The 21,194-nt window shown below is 39.4% G+C and overlaps 1 protein-coding gene across 2 annotated transcripts in view; it reads right to left on the bottom strand.

Moving 5' to 3' along the window:
* The window catches only part of Pigu (phosphatidylinositol glycan anchor biosynthesis class U), a 91,286-nt gene that overhangs the window by 40,781 nt on the left and 29,311 nt on the right, over positions 1 to 21,194 (bottom strand). For both annotated transcript variants that reach the window (XM_003467725.5, XM_063248491.1), the window contains exons 5-7: positions 19,210 to 19,319; positions 16,773 to 16,873; positions 1,601 to 1,698 (exon numbers count right to left, since the gene is read on the bottom strand). In XM_003467725.5, the coding sequence (XP_003467773.1) occupies positions 1,601 to 1,698; positions 16,773 to 16,873; positions 19,210 to 19,319 (309 nt within the window). The remainder of the gene's footprint in view (positions 1 to 1,600; positions 1,699 to 16,772; positions 16,874 to 19,209; positions 19,320 to 21,194) is intronic.

Genomic DNA, 21,194 nt, shown 5'->3' with positions numbered 1-21,194 from the left:
AAGAAAGGCTCTGAGGCTGGTGCTGTCCCTGGCACACTTTCAGCCAACATTTACCTCCGAAGAATGTGTTTAGACCATGTGGATCTTGCCTTACCATAAGAGAGATGTGTGTTATCTACTTTTTGGGGGGTGAGGAGGGAAGCTATTGAGTATCAAACCTAGGCCTTGTAAAGTAGGGCTCTACTGATGAGCCACATCCCAGCCTGAGGTGTGTGTGTTTTCTCTTTGATATTTTAGGCACTGGGCCAGAATATAGGGTCCAGGACCCTAGCAGTGAGCTACACCACCCAACTCTTTTTTTTAGAGACAGGGTATCACTAAATTAATTACTCAGGCTAGGCTCATATTTACCATCCTCCTGCCTCAGCCTCCCAGAATGCTGAGATTACAGGTATGCGTCACCATACCCAGGTAAGTATATATTCTTATTTGAGTAGAAAAGAGTGATTACAGAGCAAGCTGTGGTGTCAGATTGCCTGATTTCGTATCTCAGTGCTGTCATTTATTAGTCACGTGACCTCGAGTAACTGACTTATGGAAGTTTTGCCCTAGAATAAATTACAGGACATTATGGTGGTGGAGGCCAAATCGTGAGGGTTTACCCTGAGGTCACTTTCTCCTTCCCCTATTACAACTTCCTTTTTTCCTTCCCAGGGAGCACGAAGAATATTCCAATCAGCTCCTCACGAGTCATCAATGCCCACTCTAAGCACCATCCCTGGTCAAAGGTTGCATATATCCCATAGCCTATATTCTGGTCAAAAGAGACAGCCCTGCCGCCATGACTTGTGTGCTCCTTCCCACGTCCTTAACTCAATAAACCTGTTCATTTTGTACATTTGTGTCTCTATTGAGCCAGAATACTCTATCAACTTAAGTCCCTAACTTTCCAGTTTCAACGTATGTGTCTAATATGGATATTACACTAATGCATAGCTAATAATATGACCTACTCCATAAAGTTTTTATGGGCCAGGGATATAGCTCAGTGGCACAGCACCTGCCTGAGGTCCTGAGTTTGAGTTCCTGGTACCAAAAAAAAAAAGGTAAGAAATAAAGTTTTTATGGGGTTAATATGAGATGAGGCCTTCAGAGTGCTTGGCATATTACCTGACATGTAGTATGTTCTCCATAAATGTCAGCTATTTGCATACTTTAACTGCTATAATATTTATTGATCACATAATATGTTCCAGTCACTGCATCAAGTGCACCCATTACATTCAGTCTCTATAATAGCTCTATAAGCTAAGGGCTATTATTAAGAAAAGTTAAAGAAATGAGTCCAGAGAATCTATGTACATAAGGTTAGTAAAGATAAGGTATACAAGTCTGTAAGTAGATCCCATATATAAACTTGTAAATTTAAATGTACTCATATACGTGCAAAGATAGGCATAGTTAGAACTTAGTGATCATTAAGTCCATTTGTCTAAAATTAGCCAAGTGTCTTTGTCTGTCTTTTCAGGTACGACCAAGCAGGTACGAAGGGCCCAGTCCTGCTGCTAGTACTGACCCATGTCTTTCCTTTTCCCCAGCATGGACTACAATTTGTATTAAATGTCACTTTGGTGCTGGCTTCTGACCAGCAACTGCTTACCTGGAGGAGATAGAGGAGTCCTGGGACAAATAAGGTGATTGGGTACAGAGACTGGTATGTTGCTAAGGCAAGAAAAATAGCACTGAGGAAAGCACTGCCTGTAAAAAGAAACACAGGGAATAATCTCGCCTCATCAATCAGGATTGGACACAGCAGTCCCTATCAACACAAACAGTTTCATAACTGCTCAATCACTGCCAGGTACTTCCTAATTTGCAGGTACAATGCAAATAACACAAAGAGATTCTTAGCTTGATTTCCCATGAAAAGAAACCAAGGAAGTCAAACCATCTACTTTTAGCAACCTGAAATTCCACAAATATATTTCTTAGAAAATTTTCATGCCCCAAAAATTTTTACAAACTTCAGCCCAAAGATGTATAAAGTCCACTAATACTAGGTCCTAGTTAATGTCTCTGTTTATTAAGCCTATGCTTACTGTTTATAATACTTAGCACTGTGGAACCTAACCCTTTGGATTTTTCAATACCTCATTCATTGCTCTTTGTAACACTTCTTCCTTATGTGCTATCTTGAGGTCTTTTTGTAATATTGAGGATTGAATCCAGGACCTTGTATGTTCTAGGCAAGCCCTCTAGCACTAAGCTATATTCCCAGCTCTATGTGTTTCTTTTTCTAAATCAAAGTACATTTGAGGAGAAAGAGGGTAGAGGATGCACTGTGTTTTCCAGGTTGGTCTCAAATTTCTGGGCTCAAGTGATCCTCCCAACTCAACCTTAAGTAGCTGGGACTATAGGAGTGCATACCATGCTATCACACTCAAGTATATTAATTTTTATTAATAATGTTCCATTACTCAGTGTGCAATGTATGTACCGCTGCTGTCTTGATTGCTCTATTTAGAAATTTTGCTTTATTTTTTTTCTTTAAAATAAAATGGGGGCTGGGGATTTAGCTCAGTGGCATAAGCGCCTATCTTGCAAGCACACAGTCATGAGTTTGATGCCCCGCACCAAAAATAAATAGGATTTGGAAAACAAAAGAAAACAAACAAATAAGTAAATAAAATAATGTCCTATTCCCAACACACAATGGGGAACTATGGCCAGGGATAGAGCTCAGTCGCACAGTGCCTGGCTGGCAAGAACAAGGTCCTGAGTTTGGTTTCTGGTTTAAAAAAAACAAAGGAAATAGGGGCTGGGGATTTAGCTCAGCGGCATAAGTGCCTGCCTTGCAAGCAGGCAGTCGTGAGTTTGATCCCAGGTACCGATAAAAAACAAACAAAGAAAGAAACAAAGGTAACTAGCATTCTGGAGGCTGAGGCAAGAGGATTACCACAAACAAGGCCAGTCTGAACTACACAATGAAAGCCTGTCTCTAAATATATAATAATTATATTATATATACTCTGTTTAAGGAAGGTTATAAAAGTGATCTTTTTTTAAAAAAGAAAAGTATGCCTAAACATTTACAAAAAAAGGCTAAGAAGCTAGTGGTGGAATTAGAGATGAGTTTTTTTCTCTCTCTCTCTCTGTCTTCCTCTATCTCTGAGGCAAGATCATGCTATATTACGTAGGGGTCCTAGAACTCACAACCCTCCTGCCTTAGCTTCCTGAGTAGCTGAGGCTGTAGGCATGTACCACCTGATTTTTCATTTTGCTTCTCTATATTCTTTAAAATATTCTAAAATAAAAATGCTTTATTATAGGAAAATAACTGATTTTTTTTTTAAAGACAAAATAGCTATCCCCTTTCAGATAATTTAAAATAACAGAGTGGCCAAAAAAAGCCAAGGCCAAAAAGCTTGAATTTACAAGAGGTTTCGTAGTGGCCCAGATCAGTCATGTGTAACTGATGGTCCATGGCTGATGTCTCATAATGATAATATTTCAAAAAACAACATTTATGGTCACTTGCATTGGCATGGGTGAACTGTTCACTGGGAGTAACATCGTCTCAAGGTGTTTCATAAAAAAGAAAAATAGTCACTGCATTCATTCATTCCAAGTAGTTTTATTCTTTTTCTAATGCCACAACAGAAGGAGATGATCCATAGGCTCTTTTGCCCACCAAAGAGGTCTATGAACTTGAATACCACAGAACCATCTGGAAGAGAAAGGAAATCTGAGTTCTCTATCCTTCAAACCAAGAAATCTGGCCTGTAAGGAATAACTGGTGGACAGAAAGTAGAAAGGAGTCAGAGAAAGGAGAAAGCAGAAAGCTGAATATAAGACAATGGACAGAATTCTATGGATAAGCTTGTCTTGCCACATTGATGAGAGCCAGGCAAGAAGTTCTGGACACAGTGTACCCATAAAAATGACTGAGCAGGATCAACCCAGCTGAGCCATGCCACCAGCAGGGGCCTCCGCACACATGCTGAGCCACAGACTCTAGAACTGGAACCAGCTTGCCCTGAGAGGAGATGGTACTCATGGGAAGGTATTCTCCTGCAGCCCAAATCTGAGGGTGGGTGCAGGATTCCTTGGCTGTGCTAAAAATTTGAATGACATGTCTGGGGAAACTGGCTAAGAGAAGAGGGGAAAAACTGGAAAGAACTTTTTATTTAACATGGTTTTCTACAGACGTGGGTGGGGGGAGCAGAAGGGCCCATGTATCTGTCACTAGGAGGGAGGCTAATGTTTCAGCTCCAACCATTCTTTTTTTTTTTTTTATCGGTACCAGGGATTGAACTCACGACTGCCTGCTTGCAAGGCAGGCGCTTATGCCGCTGAGCTAAATCCCCAGCTCCAACCATTCTTACAAATGAGGTAAAAACAAACACATGACTCAGCCCCGGGAGACATCAAAGAGTGAAACAAACTTAGCCACCTTCTGCCCTAATTGCCTGAGATCAATAATTACTGGGCTAGAACTTTATATAAATCTCAAAAAAGAAGAAAAATCATAGTAGAATGGACTTTTGAGTTCTGGAAAACTTGCTCCTAACATCAGAAAAAGTCTTCCTTCCTTAGATGAAACCTTTAGAAAGCAAAAATTTGATCGTTGTGCTATTATTCTGTTAGTAAGTAACATCAATGTCCAGCTGAATACTCCTGTTCTTCACATATAGTATCATTCTCCGCTTCCCCAGACTTGAGATAGAATCTCACTATGTATTTCAGGGTAGCCTTGAATTCCCTATATAGGCTAGGCTAGCCCCAAACTCCTGACAATCCTCTTGCCTCAGCCTCCCAAGTGCTGGGATTATAAGTGTGCGCCACCACACACAGCTACCCACATTCTTTCTTTGTACCAGTCCCCAACCCCACTAATCCATCTCTGGAGCATTTATCACTTCAGTTCTTGCTCTCTTCCTGTCTCCCTGACACCCTCTCAATCTCCACAGAAGTACCAGAAAGATCTTTTTTTTTTTTTTTTTTTTTTTTTTTGAGACAGGGCTTCACTATGCAGTTCATGTTGGCCTCAAAGTCACAGCAATTCTCCTGCCTCAGCCTCTTAAGTGTTGGGATTATAGGCATGCCCACCATGCCCGGTCTCAGAATGATCCTTCTAAAACAGTTTAGATTGTAACAAGCCTATCTTTAAAGGCTTCTGAAGGTCCCATTTCATCTATTAAGACTAAACTCCAACAGCAAACAAGACCCTCCCCACCTAGGTTTTCTTTCTCCATTTCACACCTCTGATCACATACACACATATACAGTCTGCCCTTCCGCTGCCCTGGATCATCCTCAATCACCATCCCTTTCCCTGCCCCCTTAGCGGAAACCTATCCTTTTATGAGCCCAAGCAGAGGTGGTAACAAAACTCATTACTGCCACATTCACTGATCACTGCCAGGCACTAAACTGTACCTTCTCCATCAAGAATGTGCCAGACTTGCAGATCCTCAGAAAACATCACAGCCACTTAGGAAAGATCTGACTTTCTGCTGATTTGCTTGTTACAGCTTTACTCAGATAAAAACCATTCTGCTCATTTTATAATGAAACACAGAATTAAGATTATGAAGCCCAAATCACACCACTACTTCCATTGCTCATCTTTAACCCTTGTACCAGTATTGGGTCACTCAATACCAATACTATTTTCTAATAATTTGCCCATGTTGCCCACTATTTCTTTTATAAATTTCTCAAGGATCATAGGCCTTTCCTAATTTTGAATTACCAGAACCTAGACAGTATCCGGCCCATGTAATGAATACCTGACCGAAAGAGTATCATTTAGTGATACATATAAAATCCTTTTTAAAAGTATATTTTTAAAAATGTGCTTTGGGAAGAATTCATGATGCATGCAACAGAGTAATGTAACACAGACAAAACACACAATAAATCTGACTCTTGAAAAAGAGCCTATAGATTAGTGGTTGACGGCCAGACACAGAGCAGACACAGAGTTGCTCTCCGGGGAGTAACAACCAGCTGGCTGAAGCCTAAAATCTGGGGGAGAAATGTGGTGCTACAATAGTCAGGGGTCTGGTGTGAGCCAGCTGAGTGTGGGCTGTTGAGACAGGTGTGAATGGGGCACACACACAGCCTGAGCAAAAGTGAGGGGGAGTTTGGAGGCCCATAAAAACTTAGAACTAGTATGATTTGAAAAAAGCCAGAAGATCAGGTTAGGAAGGCAGAGAGTTGAAAAGAATGTGCTTGGAGCAGGGGAAGGAAAGATAACAGGTGACTTCAAATATTTTAGACAAATTGCACAATAAGCAAACACTGCTGGAGCTTGTACTATGCCACATGTGTTAAGTTCCAACAATACTGGTGGTGACTCAGGCTTGGCCTTGTAAACAATTACAAAATATGGGGGAAGGGGGTTTGAGGGATATAGCTCAGTGGCATAAGTGCCTGCCTGGCAAGTGCAAGGTCCTGCATTCAATTCCCAGTACAAAAAATATATATGGAAAGTACAGAGGAAGCAGACGTAGCCCATCAGGGGAAGTAGACAACTGAATTTCAAACAGTAGCAAGTGAGGTTCCACACATGCAGGGCTAGGAAGCAAGACTAGTTTGCTAGGGGTGAGTGGGGACAGTAACTACCTCAACATGGCACAAAGTGACTGGGAAAGACCCCCCCCCTCAAAGGGCTCCTGTGGATCCTGGTAAAATTCTGCTTCTTAATCTGGGTGCTAAGGTGCATCATTTTATAAAAGTTCATTTATCTGTACACTAATGATTACATTTTTCTGTATGTGTGTTACACTTCAATAAAAAGTTATAATCTACAATCTCAGCAAGTAGGCAAAGGTCAGTAATGAAAGACTTAGACTGCACAATTATCACCTTTAGGCCCAGACAAACTATCTGAAATAATGCCTGAAATGGTGCTTGTGTAAAGAACTAGGCTAGCCTGGTGGCCTTGCCAGAAGGAACTGTTTTACCAAAAAATGATTCAGTTTACCATTGTCTACTAGTGTGGCCCAGATGTTCAGGCAATTAGGTTTTATGAACAAGGCTTGGCCTGCAGCCTGCTCACAGGAATAATGTATAAAGATAAATCAGTCAAGTGGGTGTGTGCCCTGGCTATAGTATCAGGGAGTATCATTACCCATTACCTACCCAAACTAGCTCTGAATGTTTTCCTACTCTCTGTTTACGTCAAGCTGAGGGCCAAAACAAGTCTGTGCAAGCCCTGAGGTACTTTTCTGCCTCCAGAGACTGCACCTTGATCTGGCCTGGGTGGGTGGCACAGCTGCAGGGCAGAACAAGAATGCAGACCAGGAGGGGGTGTGGTGACTGGTTCAGGATAAGAATTTCAAAGAAGGGAGCAGAGGATGAGAAACCAGGTCACAGACAGTGACCTGTCCCAAGGCAGGCTGTGAAACAGACTAGAATGAGGTCAAAAGGGCTGAGCTTCCAAAGGACTAACAAAAGAGTAGATTGCACTAGGGTTTGTGGCAACAAGCAAGACTGTCCAGGAAGTGGAGGTGACGCTGGGGACAGGGCCCAAAATATATCCCTTACCAAGTACACTCTCTTAACAGGCCAGACTCTCATGTGGTCCATCCATACCAGTACTGTACTATATGACTGTCAGTGATCCACTGGGGGTGGGGGGGTAACTGCACCCACTGGGCATTGAACGCAGGGACTTCATATTGAGCTACATCCTAGCCCTTTGAAACAGGGTATTGTTGAGTTGCCCAGGCTGGAATTCCATAGGCCAAACTTTTGCTCCTCCTACCTCAGCCTCCCCGAGTGCTAGGATTATATGCATGTGCCACCATGGCCAACTAGCACTCTATGTTTTAAATCATTTAATTCTTTTTAACTATTATCCCCCTCTTACAGATCAGGAAACTGAAGGATAGAGTTACTTGCCCAAGATCACAAAGCGAGTGAATGACAAATACTAGAATTTGAACCTAGATATTCTCACTCCAAATCCTACATTCCATAAATCCATAATTGTGTCACTCACTGAACCTAGATTATGTCTGAATCATAAAGATCCAACAAGCAGAGGAACTACTTTTTTTTTAAATTTTATTTTTATTGGTACTGGGGATCAAACTCGCAACCATGCGCTTGCAAGGCAAACGCTTATTCTGCTGAGCTAAATCCCCAGCCCCAAGGAACTATTTTTCAGTTGGGTTCTGCTAAGGAAGCATGCTAAGCACTTTATATTTCTTATGCACTGCTCCATTATCTCTAGGAGGCATATGCCTCTCTGATCAAAAACTCCTGAATAAGTGGGCTTTGAAGCTGGGTAGATCTGACATAGGCCAGCTTCTCTCGAGTCCTTGGCTATGACTCTATGACTTTCTATTGTAGAGCTTTCCCCAAGTTCCTTTAAGGTTGGGCCCCAGGAAGAAACACTCTCATTCTAAATTTCTCTCTGACCTCAGCCTAGGGAAACCTTATTAATCCTGGAGAATCTTTAAAAGTGAACAACACTATTATAAGTAAGCACTATCACTTACTAAGCACTTAGCACATGCCTGCTACCAGCCACCATCTCATTCATTACCTTCAATCTCTATGATATAGGTTGATTTTATCCTTATACTATAGATGAGAACCGGAACTGTTTAAGTGACTTGCCTTAGAAGATACAGCCAGAAAAGTAGAGACAGGATCAGCAATCAGTTCTACCTCCAGGGCAGCCTAATCATTTTATTAACCTTGACTGCTTTTTTTTGGTACCAAGGATCGAACTCATGACCTTGTGCTTGCCAAGCAGACACTTACACCACTGAGCTAAACCCCTGGTCCAATTGCTTTGTGATAGTACATCCTGGTCCATCTTTTTCTTTGGCAAGCAAATTCCATCACAAGAATCATATGCATTTTTTATAGAAATGTAAGAATTAAAATGTTAATCTATATGAAAAATGATGCTGACAGTTTGATAAGTGATTATGTTTTCTAATCTTTATTATTTTCTTCTATTCGTTTTTGGTTTCATTCTTTTATTTTTAATTTAAAAAAAAAAGGATCATATGCATGAGCCATCACTCTCTTTTGGTAGAATAAGGGAAGTTGTAAAGATTCTTAGGTGACAAAATTCAAGAATTTCTACTTTGGAATATTTCACTGCTGACAAACACCAACAGTGAACACACAGGAACACCTATTAACATGTTTGTTTTCTTTTTTAAAGTCTAATGAAGATTATAGAGATGGAGTATTTTAATTAGCCCACTAAAAGGTAGAGAGTATCACTGACCTAAGCAAGAGATTTCAATGTGAAATCCATTATCTCTATGTACAGATCTGTTTCGCACCCATACTACCATATGGACATCAAATACAATGGCTTAGCCTGGGCCTGCCCTAAATCTCTCAGTGTGTCTCCAGCAACCATGACCTGCTGCAAAGGAGGCCCAGGCAGAGCAAATGAAGTCAAAGTCACAGAGCAAACAAACCCTTTTCTGTGGGGCACCTGCTCTGTGGACTAGGGATTTCTAATCTTTCAAGTTAGTTTTCTAATTATATGCTCACTGCAGAAACTTCGTAAGAAAACAGATATAAGGCGTCAGGGATAGCTCAGTAGCATAAGCATCTGCCTGGAAAGCGTAAAGTCATGGGTTTGGTCCCCAGTACAAAAAAAAAAAAAAAAAATCAATCCTCAAAAAAACAGATATAAGAAGGAAATATAAATCACCCAAGAATTTATTTCACAGAGACACATATTATTTTTAGGGTCTGTTTTCTATTTTCATTGTGTTAACATAGTTGAGATTAATTAAAATATACAATGTTGTATTCTGCTTTAAAAGACTATAAATATTCTTGCATCATTTACAATTATTTAAATATATCCACTATATGGGTAAAACAACTGCATTTTATTTTACCGTTCCCTTGTCTGTGAAGTTATTTTCTAATTTTTGCAATCATAAATAATTTTGTAATTAATGACTTTGCCTCATGAAACTTTATCTGCATTTCTGAATTAGGATAGGTTCTCAAAAGCAGAACTAATAAATCAAAGTACAAACATCTTAAGACTACTGTCAAACTGCTTCCAAAGAGGGTTGTACAATTTTGTGAGTCAACTGATCACATGGAAGAATGCCTGTTTGACAGAATCATTGCCAGTACTGCAAATTGTCTTCTAAAGTATTTGCCAATTTCAAAAGCCCCACCCTCGAAATTTTAAAGTCACTTCTAGGCTGGGACATAGCTTAGGCAAGAGTAGCTTAGCATGCTTAAGTTTGATCCTTAGCACCACAAGAAAAAAAAATCACTTATTTATTTAGTTTGCTTTTTATTAATTTTGGAGCTGAATATTTTTCAGGAATTTTTGATACATTTATCTTCCTTCTCATGTGACATCTCCCAACTGTGGAGTACTGAAAATACTGAATTAATTGATCATTACTTTTTTTTGTTTTTGTTTTTGGTACTGGGGATTGAACTCACGACTATGCATTTGCCAAGCAGGCACTTAACACTGCTGAGCTAAACCACTGGCTTATTTAGTTTTTTTAAATATCTAATTATGCAGCACAAATGCAGAGATATGACTTGCGGAATTTGCAGCTAAGCTAATTTTCCTGTATACTACATTATTAGTAGCAATATACTCAGAGTCAGAGCAGTTCAGAGATCCAACCTCAAAATAGAACTCTTCGAGTATTTTAACAAATTAGGAACGTTGTTTGTGATAGTCTCTATTTATAGTAGCCAACAATGGAAAACAACTTAGATGTCCAGCAGAAGAGCTCGAGACTCCAGGACAAACTTGTACGAGGAATGGAGGTGGAGGTGGGGTGGGGTGAGGAAAACTTTTAGCTAAAATTAAACTTAGCTGAGTATGATGATGTGTGCCTGGAATGCAAACACTCAGGAGGCTGAGGCAAGAGGATCACCATGAGTTGGAAGCCAGCCTGAACTATATAACAAGGTCCTATCTTTAAAAAAAATTTTTTTTTTCTCTGTAGAACCAAAAACAAAGGGGCTTTGAAAGCAATCTACATAACTTGTTCATATATTTTTCACCAAAACAAAACCTTTCTATTGACTTAAAGGGTAAAACAAAATATTTTCTTAAAAACTAGCATTCTTAGCTGGGCATGGCGGCACTTGCCTATAATCCCAGCATTCAGGAGGCTGAGGCAGGAGAATCATTGCAAGTTCCAGACTAGTCTGGGCTACAAAGTGAGCTCAAGGCCAGCCTGAAATGCATATCGAGACCCTGCCTCAAAAAGACAAAAAACAAACAAACACTAGCATTCTTGTTGCATGTGGTAGTACACACCTGCAGTCATAGTATTCTAGGAGGCTAAAACAAGAGGATTCCAAGTTTGAGACCAGCAGGAGCAACTTAGTGGGACCCTATCTCAAAACTAAAATTATATAAAGGATTGGGAATGAGCTCAGTGTGATGGCCCTGCATTTAAGCCCTAGTTTCACAAAAAAGGGGGCACCTTTTACAGTTTTTGTGTTCTTGCATGGACTTGCACAGCGCACTTAGCTCTTTAAAAAGGACATTCCAATACTGACAGTGGTAGTGAGTGAGCAGCTGTAGTCTCAGCTACTCTGGAGACTGAGGCAAAAGGATCCCTTATACTCAGGAATTCAAGGCCAGCCTGGGCCACACAGTAAGACTCCCATCTCAAAAACAAAGCAAAACAAAAGTCTAAACTTGGTATTTTCAAAGGCAAGTGTTCAGTCCCTTCTTCCAGGATGTAGCATATATTCACTTCTTATTTTAATGGACCCATGCCCCTTGATAAATGACAGTCTGACACTCCGGAGACAGGCACTAAGGAGAGGTATATTCCCAGACATTAAAGAGTCTTCACTATTTCAGAGCTATTTCTGGCAAAATGACTACAACCTTCAGAAGAAAAGGATTCATGGGCCAGGGACAAGTGCCTGCCTGGCAAGTGCAAGGTCCTAAGTTTCATTTCCAGAATAACAAAAAAAGAATACAGGCATTCAGTTTACGTAATACCTAGTCTTTTTGGTGAGTGTGGTGGCACATGCCTGTATTCCCAGCACTTCAGAGAGTGAGACAGGAGGATCCTTGGGACTTCAAGGTCAGCTTGGGCCATATAAGCCAGTTCCAGGCCAGTCTACACTACATAGTTGAGACCCTGTCTCAAAAAAGCCAAAAATGAAAATTAAAAAAACCAGTCTTTTTAAGTAACCTGACAACAGGTTAAACTAACGGGTCTATAGAAGTGATAGCTACAGACCTGAGTGCCAAACTACAACCTAAAACCCACTTATTTATCAGAAAGTCCTAACACTACAATTAAACCTGAGTACTGAAGTTTAATTTAGAAAAAACTACTTTACATTAGTATCTTTTGTCTTAAAAGAAAAATATGGCAACGGGAGCCATATTTTTCACCACTACTGATCCCTAGAATGACCACTCATATCCAATTCAAGAGAAATAGTATCTTACAAAGGTCTAAGTCATACTCGTGCGTTACCCTAGAAAAGCTCAGTGAGAAGAGTCTTTTGCTCTAAGTAGAACAACTTTTGACTCATTTCCTAATACAAACTTTGGCAATACTATACAGAAATAAAAACTCTTACAATCTTCTTATGGGAGTATAAATTTAGCAAAAACTTTCAGAAATTCTAAAAAAGACATATTCTTAGTAGCACAATAACTATTTTTAGAGCTTTACTGTAAGAAAATAATACGGTTATAAAAATTATTGTACATTAAAAAGCTAATTATAGTATTAAGTAGCTGAAAACCAGAAAATCATCTATTAATGGTATAATTTGATTAAATAATTATATACATTCATAAAATGGAATAATAGGCATATATATATATATATATATATATATTTCTATATATGATAGATTATATTACTGGCCCCAATTTTCAACCCTTTCTTATATCTAAGCCTTTTGCCATGTAACTTTACAGTGTCTTCTCATCCTATCATAAAAGATAGAAATCTATTCTAAATCTCTTCTTCTCGCCTCACCCACATTATGTTTTGATCAATGGGATGTTAGCACGTGTTGCAATCAGACTCTTAAAAAGCACATGCCTGACTAGCCTTGCTCACTACTGTGCCCCTGCCACTGCTACAAGAACATGCTTAAATTAGTTCCCTCACTCAAAAGGATGGCAGAAACAGAGCAGGCTCAATCTAGGTTATTCAACTTCAGCCTGCCCTCGATGAATGAATGAGCCCTAGTAAGACAGCAAACTGATACCCATGTCCAACCTGGATCAGCTAACTGCTAGATGACTTACGGTATGGGCTAAGTAAATGCTTGCTGTTGTTTTTAAGTTACTGAGTTTTGGTGTAGTTTGTTAAATAATACAGTGATGAGAGGTGTGTGTGAAGATTAACTGATAAAATGTTGAAAAGTCTGGAAGAAAAATGGTGATATGGTGGAAGATTCTGGAAATATATAACCCCAATGTTACTGGAGGGATTTCCAGTTAAAATGGTAGACTGATGACAGGTGTTTATCATCTCTTCCTACAGAAACCTTACTAAATTGACAACGAGGGAATAAAACTAGTATGAAATTATAAAGAACAAAACAGGAGATTATAGCAAAAATATTTAACACAACAGTGGAAAACAAAACCAGTGAAAGACATAAAAGACAGCAAGATAAAAAAATTCCTTGAAAGTGGCCTTTCAAAGGACTATTCATAAAAATCAGGCCACATAACCTCACATAAGGTCTGAGAAATTCAGTACCTGTAGGCATTAGGAATTATGAAAGGGGGGGTAAGGTACAGACAAGAAAATCAGTATCAGGAGTACAGGAGAGTGGTAGAATGATTGCTGTAGCATGTTAAAGGGACTGGATTCAATCAATGCCCAGTACCAAAAAGGAAACAAAAACTGAAAGTTTGAGCACAGACTAGTGAGAACCATAGGTTTATCCTAATGATGGGCACCCAAGTGAATACACATACCCCAGCCCTGTGTATTACACATACAAGAGACCACAGAGTCAGAGAAAGATAACTAAAGCAGCAAAGGCCTAAGCATATGAAGTATAGTAATAGACTGCCAAGTGTGACCTGAAAAGCAGTAAGATCAGTGAAAGTCTACAGATTGAAATCAGCTACCCTATCCCTGCTCCTCTTAGGTAGGAAATTAGAGGATTCCTCTCTGGAAAAATGGAATGCTTTCAGAGAAAATCTATGGATACTAACCTTTAAGGATGCCTCTGACAAACTAGACCAGCCTGAACTCTGACAGTGAGAATGATCCACCAACAATCTCCACATAACATCTTAGTGTCTCAATCTTAAATATGAATAGTCAGCCAAGATCCCCACACATAGAAGAAAATATTCCATGAGAAAGAGGGACCACAAAAAGACCAGAAAGACAAGAGACTGTGCTTAGAACAGTAAAAAACTAAAGGTGTGCATACCTATAATCTAGCTACTAGTAAGGCAGAGGCAGGAGAATCCCAAATTCAAGTCCTATCTGGGCAATTTAGCAAGACCCTGCCTCAACATAAAATTTTAAAAAGGGCCTACGTAAAGCACAGTACAAACCACATGCCTAGCATATACAAGGACCTTGGTTCAATTCCAGTACTGGAAAATAAATACATTTGTTTATTTATTTCAACCAAAGAGATGGAAGCTATAAACAAGGAAATATCTCAGAAAGAAGGAAAAATTAGTTAAAAAGGTAAAAAAAAGTTAGGCTGGCATGGTGGTGCACACCTGTAACCTCAGCACTTGGGAGGCTGAGGCAGAAGGATCACCTCTAGTCCTCAAGGTTCAGGCCAACCTGGGTGCATAGTGAGTTCAAGGTCTACCTAGAATGCCTAACAAGACCCTTTTTCCAAAAAAAAAAAGTGGAAAAAAAATCCATGAAAGATAAAATAATGCATATTTTATTTGATCAAACAAGAAATCCCAACATTTAAAGCAAGAAGACAGAAAAAACAGTAGAATTTGAAGTAAAGGATAGGAGCAACTTCTAGAACTAGGTTCTAGAAGGACCTTATGGGAACTAAGAACCTTAGTTCCCATACTGGAAGAACCAAATACCCAGCATAACAAGTAAAAAAAAAAACTTATGCCAAAACATAGCATGAAATTTCAAAACACTGAGGACAAAAGAAAATTATAAATCTTTCATAAAGAAAAACTGGACTAGCCAGGCATGGTAGTGCACTCCGGTAATCCCAGCACTCGGGAGGCTGAGGCAGGAAGATCGTTGCAAGTTCCAGACCAGCCTGGGCTACAAAGTGAGCTCAGGGCCAGCCTGAACTGCATAGCGAGGCCCTGTCTCAAAAAGACAAAAAAAAAAAAAAAAAAAAAAAAGGAAAGGAAAGAAAAACTGGACTACAATGTAATGCCAGAGCAAAGTCAGGTATAATGTAATATAATGCCATCAAACTGCCCAATAGCAATCAAGATGCTAGAACAGATTGAAAAAATATCTTTACAATTCTTAAGGAAAAGTCCAAAATTCTTACCCCACCCAACTATTAATCTGGTGTTACACTAGATAAAGATATTTTTTCTTTTCTTTTCTTTTTTTTTATCAGTACCAGGGATCGAACTCACGACTGCCTGCTTGCAAGGCAGGTGCTTATGCTGCTGAGCTAAATCCCCAGCCCAATAAAGATATTTTCAAGACACAAGAATGACTGAAACATCTATCTCATACACTCTTTCCTATAAAACTATTAGAGGAAGGAAAACAGAGAAGAGAAGAACAGTTAAAGAAGGGATCTCGGAGAGAAGAGATACAGCATAGGTGAACTATGAAGGGAAATTCCAGTACAATTTTGTACTAGGACAGGAAACAACCAGGACAGACTGGAACAGAAAAGAGAATGTATGTTAGAGGTCTCTAGAAAAACAATGGAACTGATAAACTACTTGATGCATTTAAATGGTCTTAAAAAGTAATACTTGATAGCTCTAGCAGAACAATTGGGGAAAAAACATTGATACAAAACAAAACCTAAGCAAAAAAATTAAACAAGCACCAAAAGATAACCATAATCCCCAGAAGCTTGTATGAAAAGGAAATAAGAGTCACAGTTGTTACTTTGCCTAGCAGGGAATAATACATACATAAAGTTTCATAAACTATAGGTACTGGCTACACATTTTATTTAAAACTTATTTTTTTTCTTTGTGCTAGGGATTGAATCAAGGGCCTTCTGCTTGCTAAGCACACACTCTGTCACTAAGCTACACCTCTACCCCGTGATTGCTGACTTAATCAAAATTGTGATAAAAGGGGCTGGGGTTTAGCTCAGCGGCACAAGCACCTGCCTTGCAAGCAGGCGGTCGTGAGTTCGATCCCCGGTACCGATAAAAACATGAAAAAGACAAAAAAAAATAAATTAATTAAAAAACTGTGGTAAAATTACTACAGGAAAATTAGGCAAAGTGGAAGACACTGGTATAAAAGAGCTAAATCTTTATTTCCCACAATAAGAATATAATAATATCTAAAATGTATTATTCATGAAACAGCAGTATAAGTTATTATTCAGAAATACAAAGTAAGTACTAGCAAAAACCAGAAAGTAGTTACTTCCAAAAAGCTAAACTGTAGGGACAGGAAGAGAGATGTAGAAGACTGCTGTTCTCAATATAAAGCGGTTACAACTTTTTAAAGTAACCCTTTGAAGAGATTTTCAGAACATTTTATTCCTTGCTCCCCCTGGCCTCTCTACTTTTTCTATAATAATCTTGTATTACTTGTATAATTTTTAGACATTGAATGCTTTTCTTTTAAGCCACTGTGTAAATTATAAAACCCTGTATATATCAGGGACTGAACTTTATATAGTTTCCTTCAGGGCCTTACCTTTTATTGTGGCCAAAATGAAGAAAGCAATAAGGGTGTTGTTGATGGCGCAGGTAGACTTGGCAACACAAGACAAGACCGTGTAAGGATTTAAGAGATAGCTGGGGAAGAACACACATATTCAGCATTAGTAATCCTGGTCAGTGGACCAGGGAGTCCTTGCCATCATCAGTAGGGAGTTCAAGAGATTTTCTAAAAGCATACTCAAAGGAAGGTAACTTCTTAGAAGTGAGTTCTCCTAACTAAAATGGAATGGAATAGGGTATGGATGTCAATAAGTAAAAGGTAGTGCATACTGTGCTAGATGGTAAATGGGAAGTCATCTTATTTAATCATTACACAGTGCAGTAACTTTCCACTTTTACAAAAGAGAAAACTGAGACTCAGTGGCTAAGTAATTTGCCCAAGGTTTCAAAGTTAATAAATACCTTCAAAAGCAGGTCTGTCTTGCTCTAAAGCCAATGTACTTCCACCTACTTAGCCCTCTTGGTAGGTAAGCAGTGTCCACTGACCTAGAACCCATGTGCAGAATCCACTGAATTCAACAAGTCAATTGCCATAGAACTTCACAGGACATCTGGACCTTCCCCTGGGGAAGAGTTAATTAAGCCAAAACACAGTGACTCCCAAGGTGGGAAAGAATGGGCTGAGAAAATGAATCTGAAATGCTTATGAGCTGGGAAATCTTATATAATCTCAATGGATTATTTTTATTTATTTCTATCATGATTCTACAAATACTTTGTTAGATTGAGAACAGATAACAAAAATAGTAGTAAGGAAAAAATAGCAACAATCAAAGCCTGGGGAAAAATAAATAAAAGGAGAAAGTAAAAACAAAGGACAGAAGACCAAATGGATCTTCTACAGCATAATAAACAGCTTCAAATCTGGCTAAGTTTCACTTCAGACAATGTAAAAGGGAAACCAGTTACATAATTTTGATTACCTTATAGGAAGAAACACATCACTGTCTTAGGAAAAGATCATAATTGTTATTCACAAAAAAAGATCTTAAAGCTAGCACCTCCCAGAACTATAGGATTATTAGTTCCAAAGTCAAAGGCCTAGGAAATTGTCAGGGGTTTTTCCCAGCAATTAGAGATAAGCTTTAAAGAAATGACTAAACTATTACAAAACTGCTGCCAGGGTTACACTTGTAACCCTAACACTCTGGGAGACTGAGACAGGAGGATCACAAGTTTGAGCCTAGCCTGAACAACTTAGTTAGAACCTGTCTTGAAATTTAAAAACAATTTTTTTAAAGGCTGAGAATTATCTCCTTGGGAAGTCCCTTGTATTCAATTCCTAGTTTAAAAAAAAAATTCCTATCCCAGGAAACACATGAGTCCAAAAGTATTCATAATGTTGCTAAACTTCTGGTTCTATTAAGGTAAAGTAGATCCCATCTATAGCTCCAAACATGTGGATATGAACTGACAACTGTTCAGTGAGAGAAAAACCAAGCCATTTTTAAACAGTAGATAATATTCTAAAAGACACCAATCTGTAACACTGAGTAGGAAATTCACACACAAGACAGAGTTTCATAAACTTATTACAAGGCCTCTTCTAATTCCAACGAGTTCTATGGTCATGTTTTCCCATAAGGAAATTTGTCTGTTTTGCTTACCACATATCTCTAGAAACCAGTACATTATTAATTTTCAATGACTGTTATTTAATTATTTTGACTAACAAATCATATTTGCTTATTTCAGGAATACAAATGGAAATAACCTGAAAGAATTAAACTGGTAGCACTAGGTACTCCTAAAGAATTTCTTTACAATATCTAAACAACATCCACACTTCCACACTGGTCACCAGCTGAGATAGGTACATTTGTTATTTTATTCCAGTCTTCTAAACTACAAATGGGGGGTTAGATGGTACATAAACATTAAAACTGCTTAAAACAAGAGTTACATAAAGACTAGAATTTTATTCATTTTATATATCACCACTGAAGAACTTTTTTTTTTCTTAAAGAAATACTGGTTACAATGCCAGGTGTGGTGGCACATGTCTGTAATCCAAGCACTTGGGAGGCTGACGCAGGAGGACTGCTACAAGTTAAAGCCAGCCTGGGCTACATGGTGAGGTCAGGGCTGGTCTACACTACATGGTGAGACCCTGTCTCAAAATAAGAAACACTGGTTATAAGGAGGATGGAGCCCAGATCGGAATCAAGTCAGAATGCATTTGTAAAGGGTTTGATTATGCATGTTCTCCTGTGTGAGTCTTTGTCTCAACAGAGACAGAATGGCTCTGTCTCTTTTGCTGGCCAAACCCCAGTTGAGCAATAGGACCATAGCAAATACTTGATGACTAAGATGACAAATCTCTAAAAATATAGCAAATAACATGGGAAAGTCACATCACATTTTCCTCACATTTGTCTGCCCTAAAGTCTAACTTGGCAGAGAATACTTACAAGAGAGCCACTTTCAGAGGGATGTAGCGCATTTCCATAGGGGTTCGGATGAGTTCAGCCACATCTGGGGCATACTGATCCAGTTCTAGGAGTAGCTTCTGCTTTTTAAACTGGAAAAAAAAAAAAAAGGTGCAGAACACATGAACCAGAATGATTTCCCATTGTTTTGAGAGTGAAGACAAAAGTCCCTGCCATGACCTACATGATCCCAGCTGGTCTGGCTCTGCTTCTTCAGGCTCATCTCACACTTACTCCCCCACCTCCCACTTTCTGAGTTCCAGCACCATGTTCCCAGGCCTTTGAATGTGACCTCTTCTCTCTCCAGTTAACCCCACACAGGCTTTAGAGCTCATCGCTTCCTCGGGAAGGCACATTGGACTCCAAGCAGGAAAAATTCCCTTAGTGTGCATATTCTTTCACAATGCGATCCATGTTATAACTTTTTCATTTATTTAGGTAACTGACTAATGCCAGGGCTCCTCCTTAGCCTACAAATTCCATAAGGGTAGGAACCATATTTTTGCGCACTGTGAATGCCTAATACCTGGCAAAGCAGATAAGCAATAAAGAGCTGCTGCTGAATGTACTGGTGCATGACTATAATCAGAGCACTCCAAAGGCTGAGGCAGGAGGATTACTCTGAGTTTGAGGACAGCCTGGGTTACATAGTGAAATCCTGTCTCAAAAAAATCAAAAGATCTGCTAAGTAGCTTAATGAATGACTGGGTTGCAAAGCCAGTTCTTAGTGATTCTTCAGTTATTGTCAGTAGTCTAAGGACTCAAAAGTTCTCAAACATCATATTATCTTAGGTTCTTTCTGCTTCATTCTCCTCTACCAAGTTTTTTACTTCCACAGAGGAGGTATGAAATGGTCATGATAAAGAGAAAGAGGAGAACTGGGTGTGGCTGGGCAGTTTGAGAGTTGAAATGCAATGGGGTAGGGCTGGAAAGCTCCTGCTCTTCCCTGATGTGTCCCAACAAGTTCATGGGTGTGTTCCAGACTGAGAAATAAACATAGGTCAGATTACAGATGGAAAAGGCCCCTGAATCCTAAATGGCAGCCTTGCTGATTTAATGATCAAAGAATAGGCAGCATAAAACCAAGTCTGCATCCTATTATAGTATTTCAGAGAAGCCAAAGTAACAAGTGCCTAATTATGTGCATCATTAAAGATTTAGTAATGAAATTAGCAGATCATGATAGACCATATACTGCATCATACTATTTTCATAAAGTTAAAAGTATATGAAATAGCCAGGTGTGGTGGTGCACACCTGTAATTCTAGCACTCTGGGAGGCTGAGGCAGAAGGATGCTAAATTCAAGTCCCGCCCAGGAAACTTAGCAACTGTCTCAAAATTAAAAAAAAAAAAGTCTAGGTAAGTAGCTCAGTGTAAAAACCCTAGGTTCGATCCCCAGTATCACACACACGCGCACACACACACACACACACACACACACACACACCAGTCAAGAGGTCATCAACAAAAACACAAGTAGTCCCAGACTGCCTACATAGGTTTGGCAAAGGCTTAATCAGAAACCTGAAACAAACTTCAAAAACTTCCCTTTGATCATCTCTGTTCTCACAGTTGGCAGAGTCCAAATTAAGTACTGAAGATAATCAAAGGTAAGATTTATGGTGCCACTCAGAGCTGAGGTTGTTTAATTAAAAAGACAGAGTACACTGTAAGTTGCTTTATCGGAATAAAGAACTGGAACTGCCCTCAAGGCACTCAGGGAGCCACAGCAATGGTAGAGGAAGGAGGCCCACTAGCTAAGAGTTCTGCAGCAAGGTATTCTGGAGGAAGAAGAGCCATGGAAGGCCATTCGAAGGAGACAGGGATTTCCTCCATGGATAGCACAGTCACAGATAGGACTGCAGACCCATTCTTCAGACCAGAAGCCAGTCAGCAGGGTTGTACTGAGAGGAAAGCTACCAGGAATGTGTCAGTCCTGGACAAAGAGGACCTTGGGTCAGCAGT

This window comes from Cavia porcellus, unplaced genomic scaffold (genome assembly GCF_034190915.1).
Source record: "Cavia porcellus strain 051 isolate PalLab524CR breed Dunkin Hartley unplaced genomic scaffold, mCavPor4.1 scaffold_5, whole genome shotgun sequence".
Classification (NCBI taxonomy): domain Eukaryota; kingdom Metazoa; phylum Chordata; class Mammalia; order Rodentia; family Caviidae; genus Cavia; species Cavia porcellus.
This window is presented reverse-complemented; position numbering and strand designations above follow the sequence as displayed.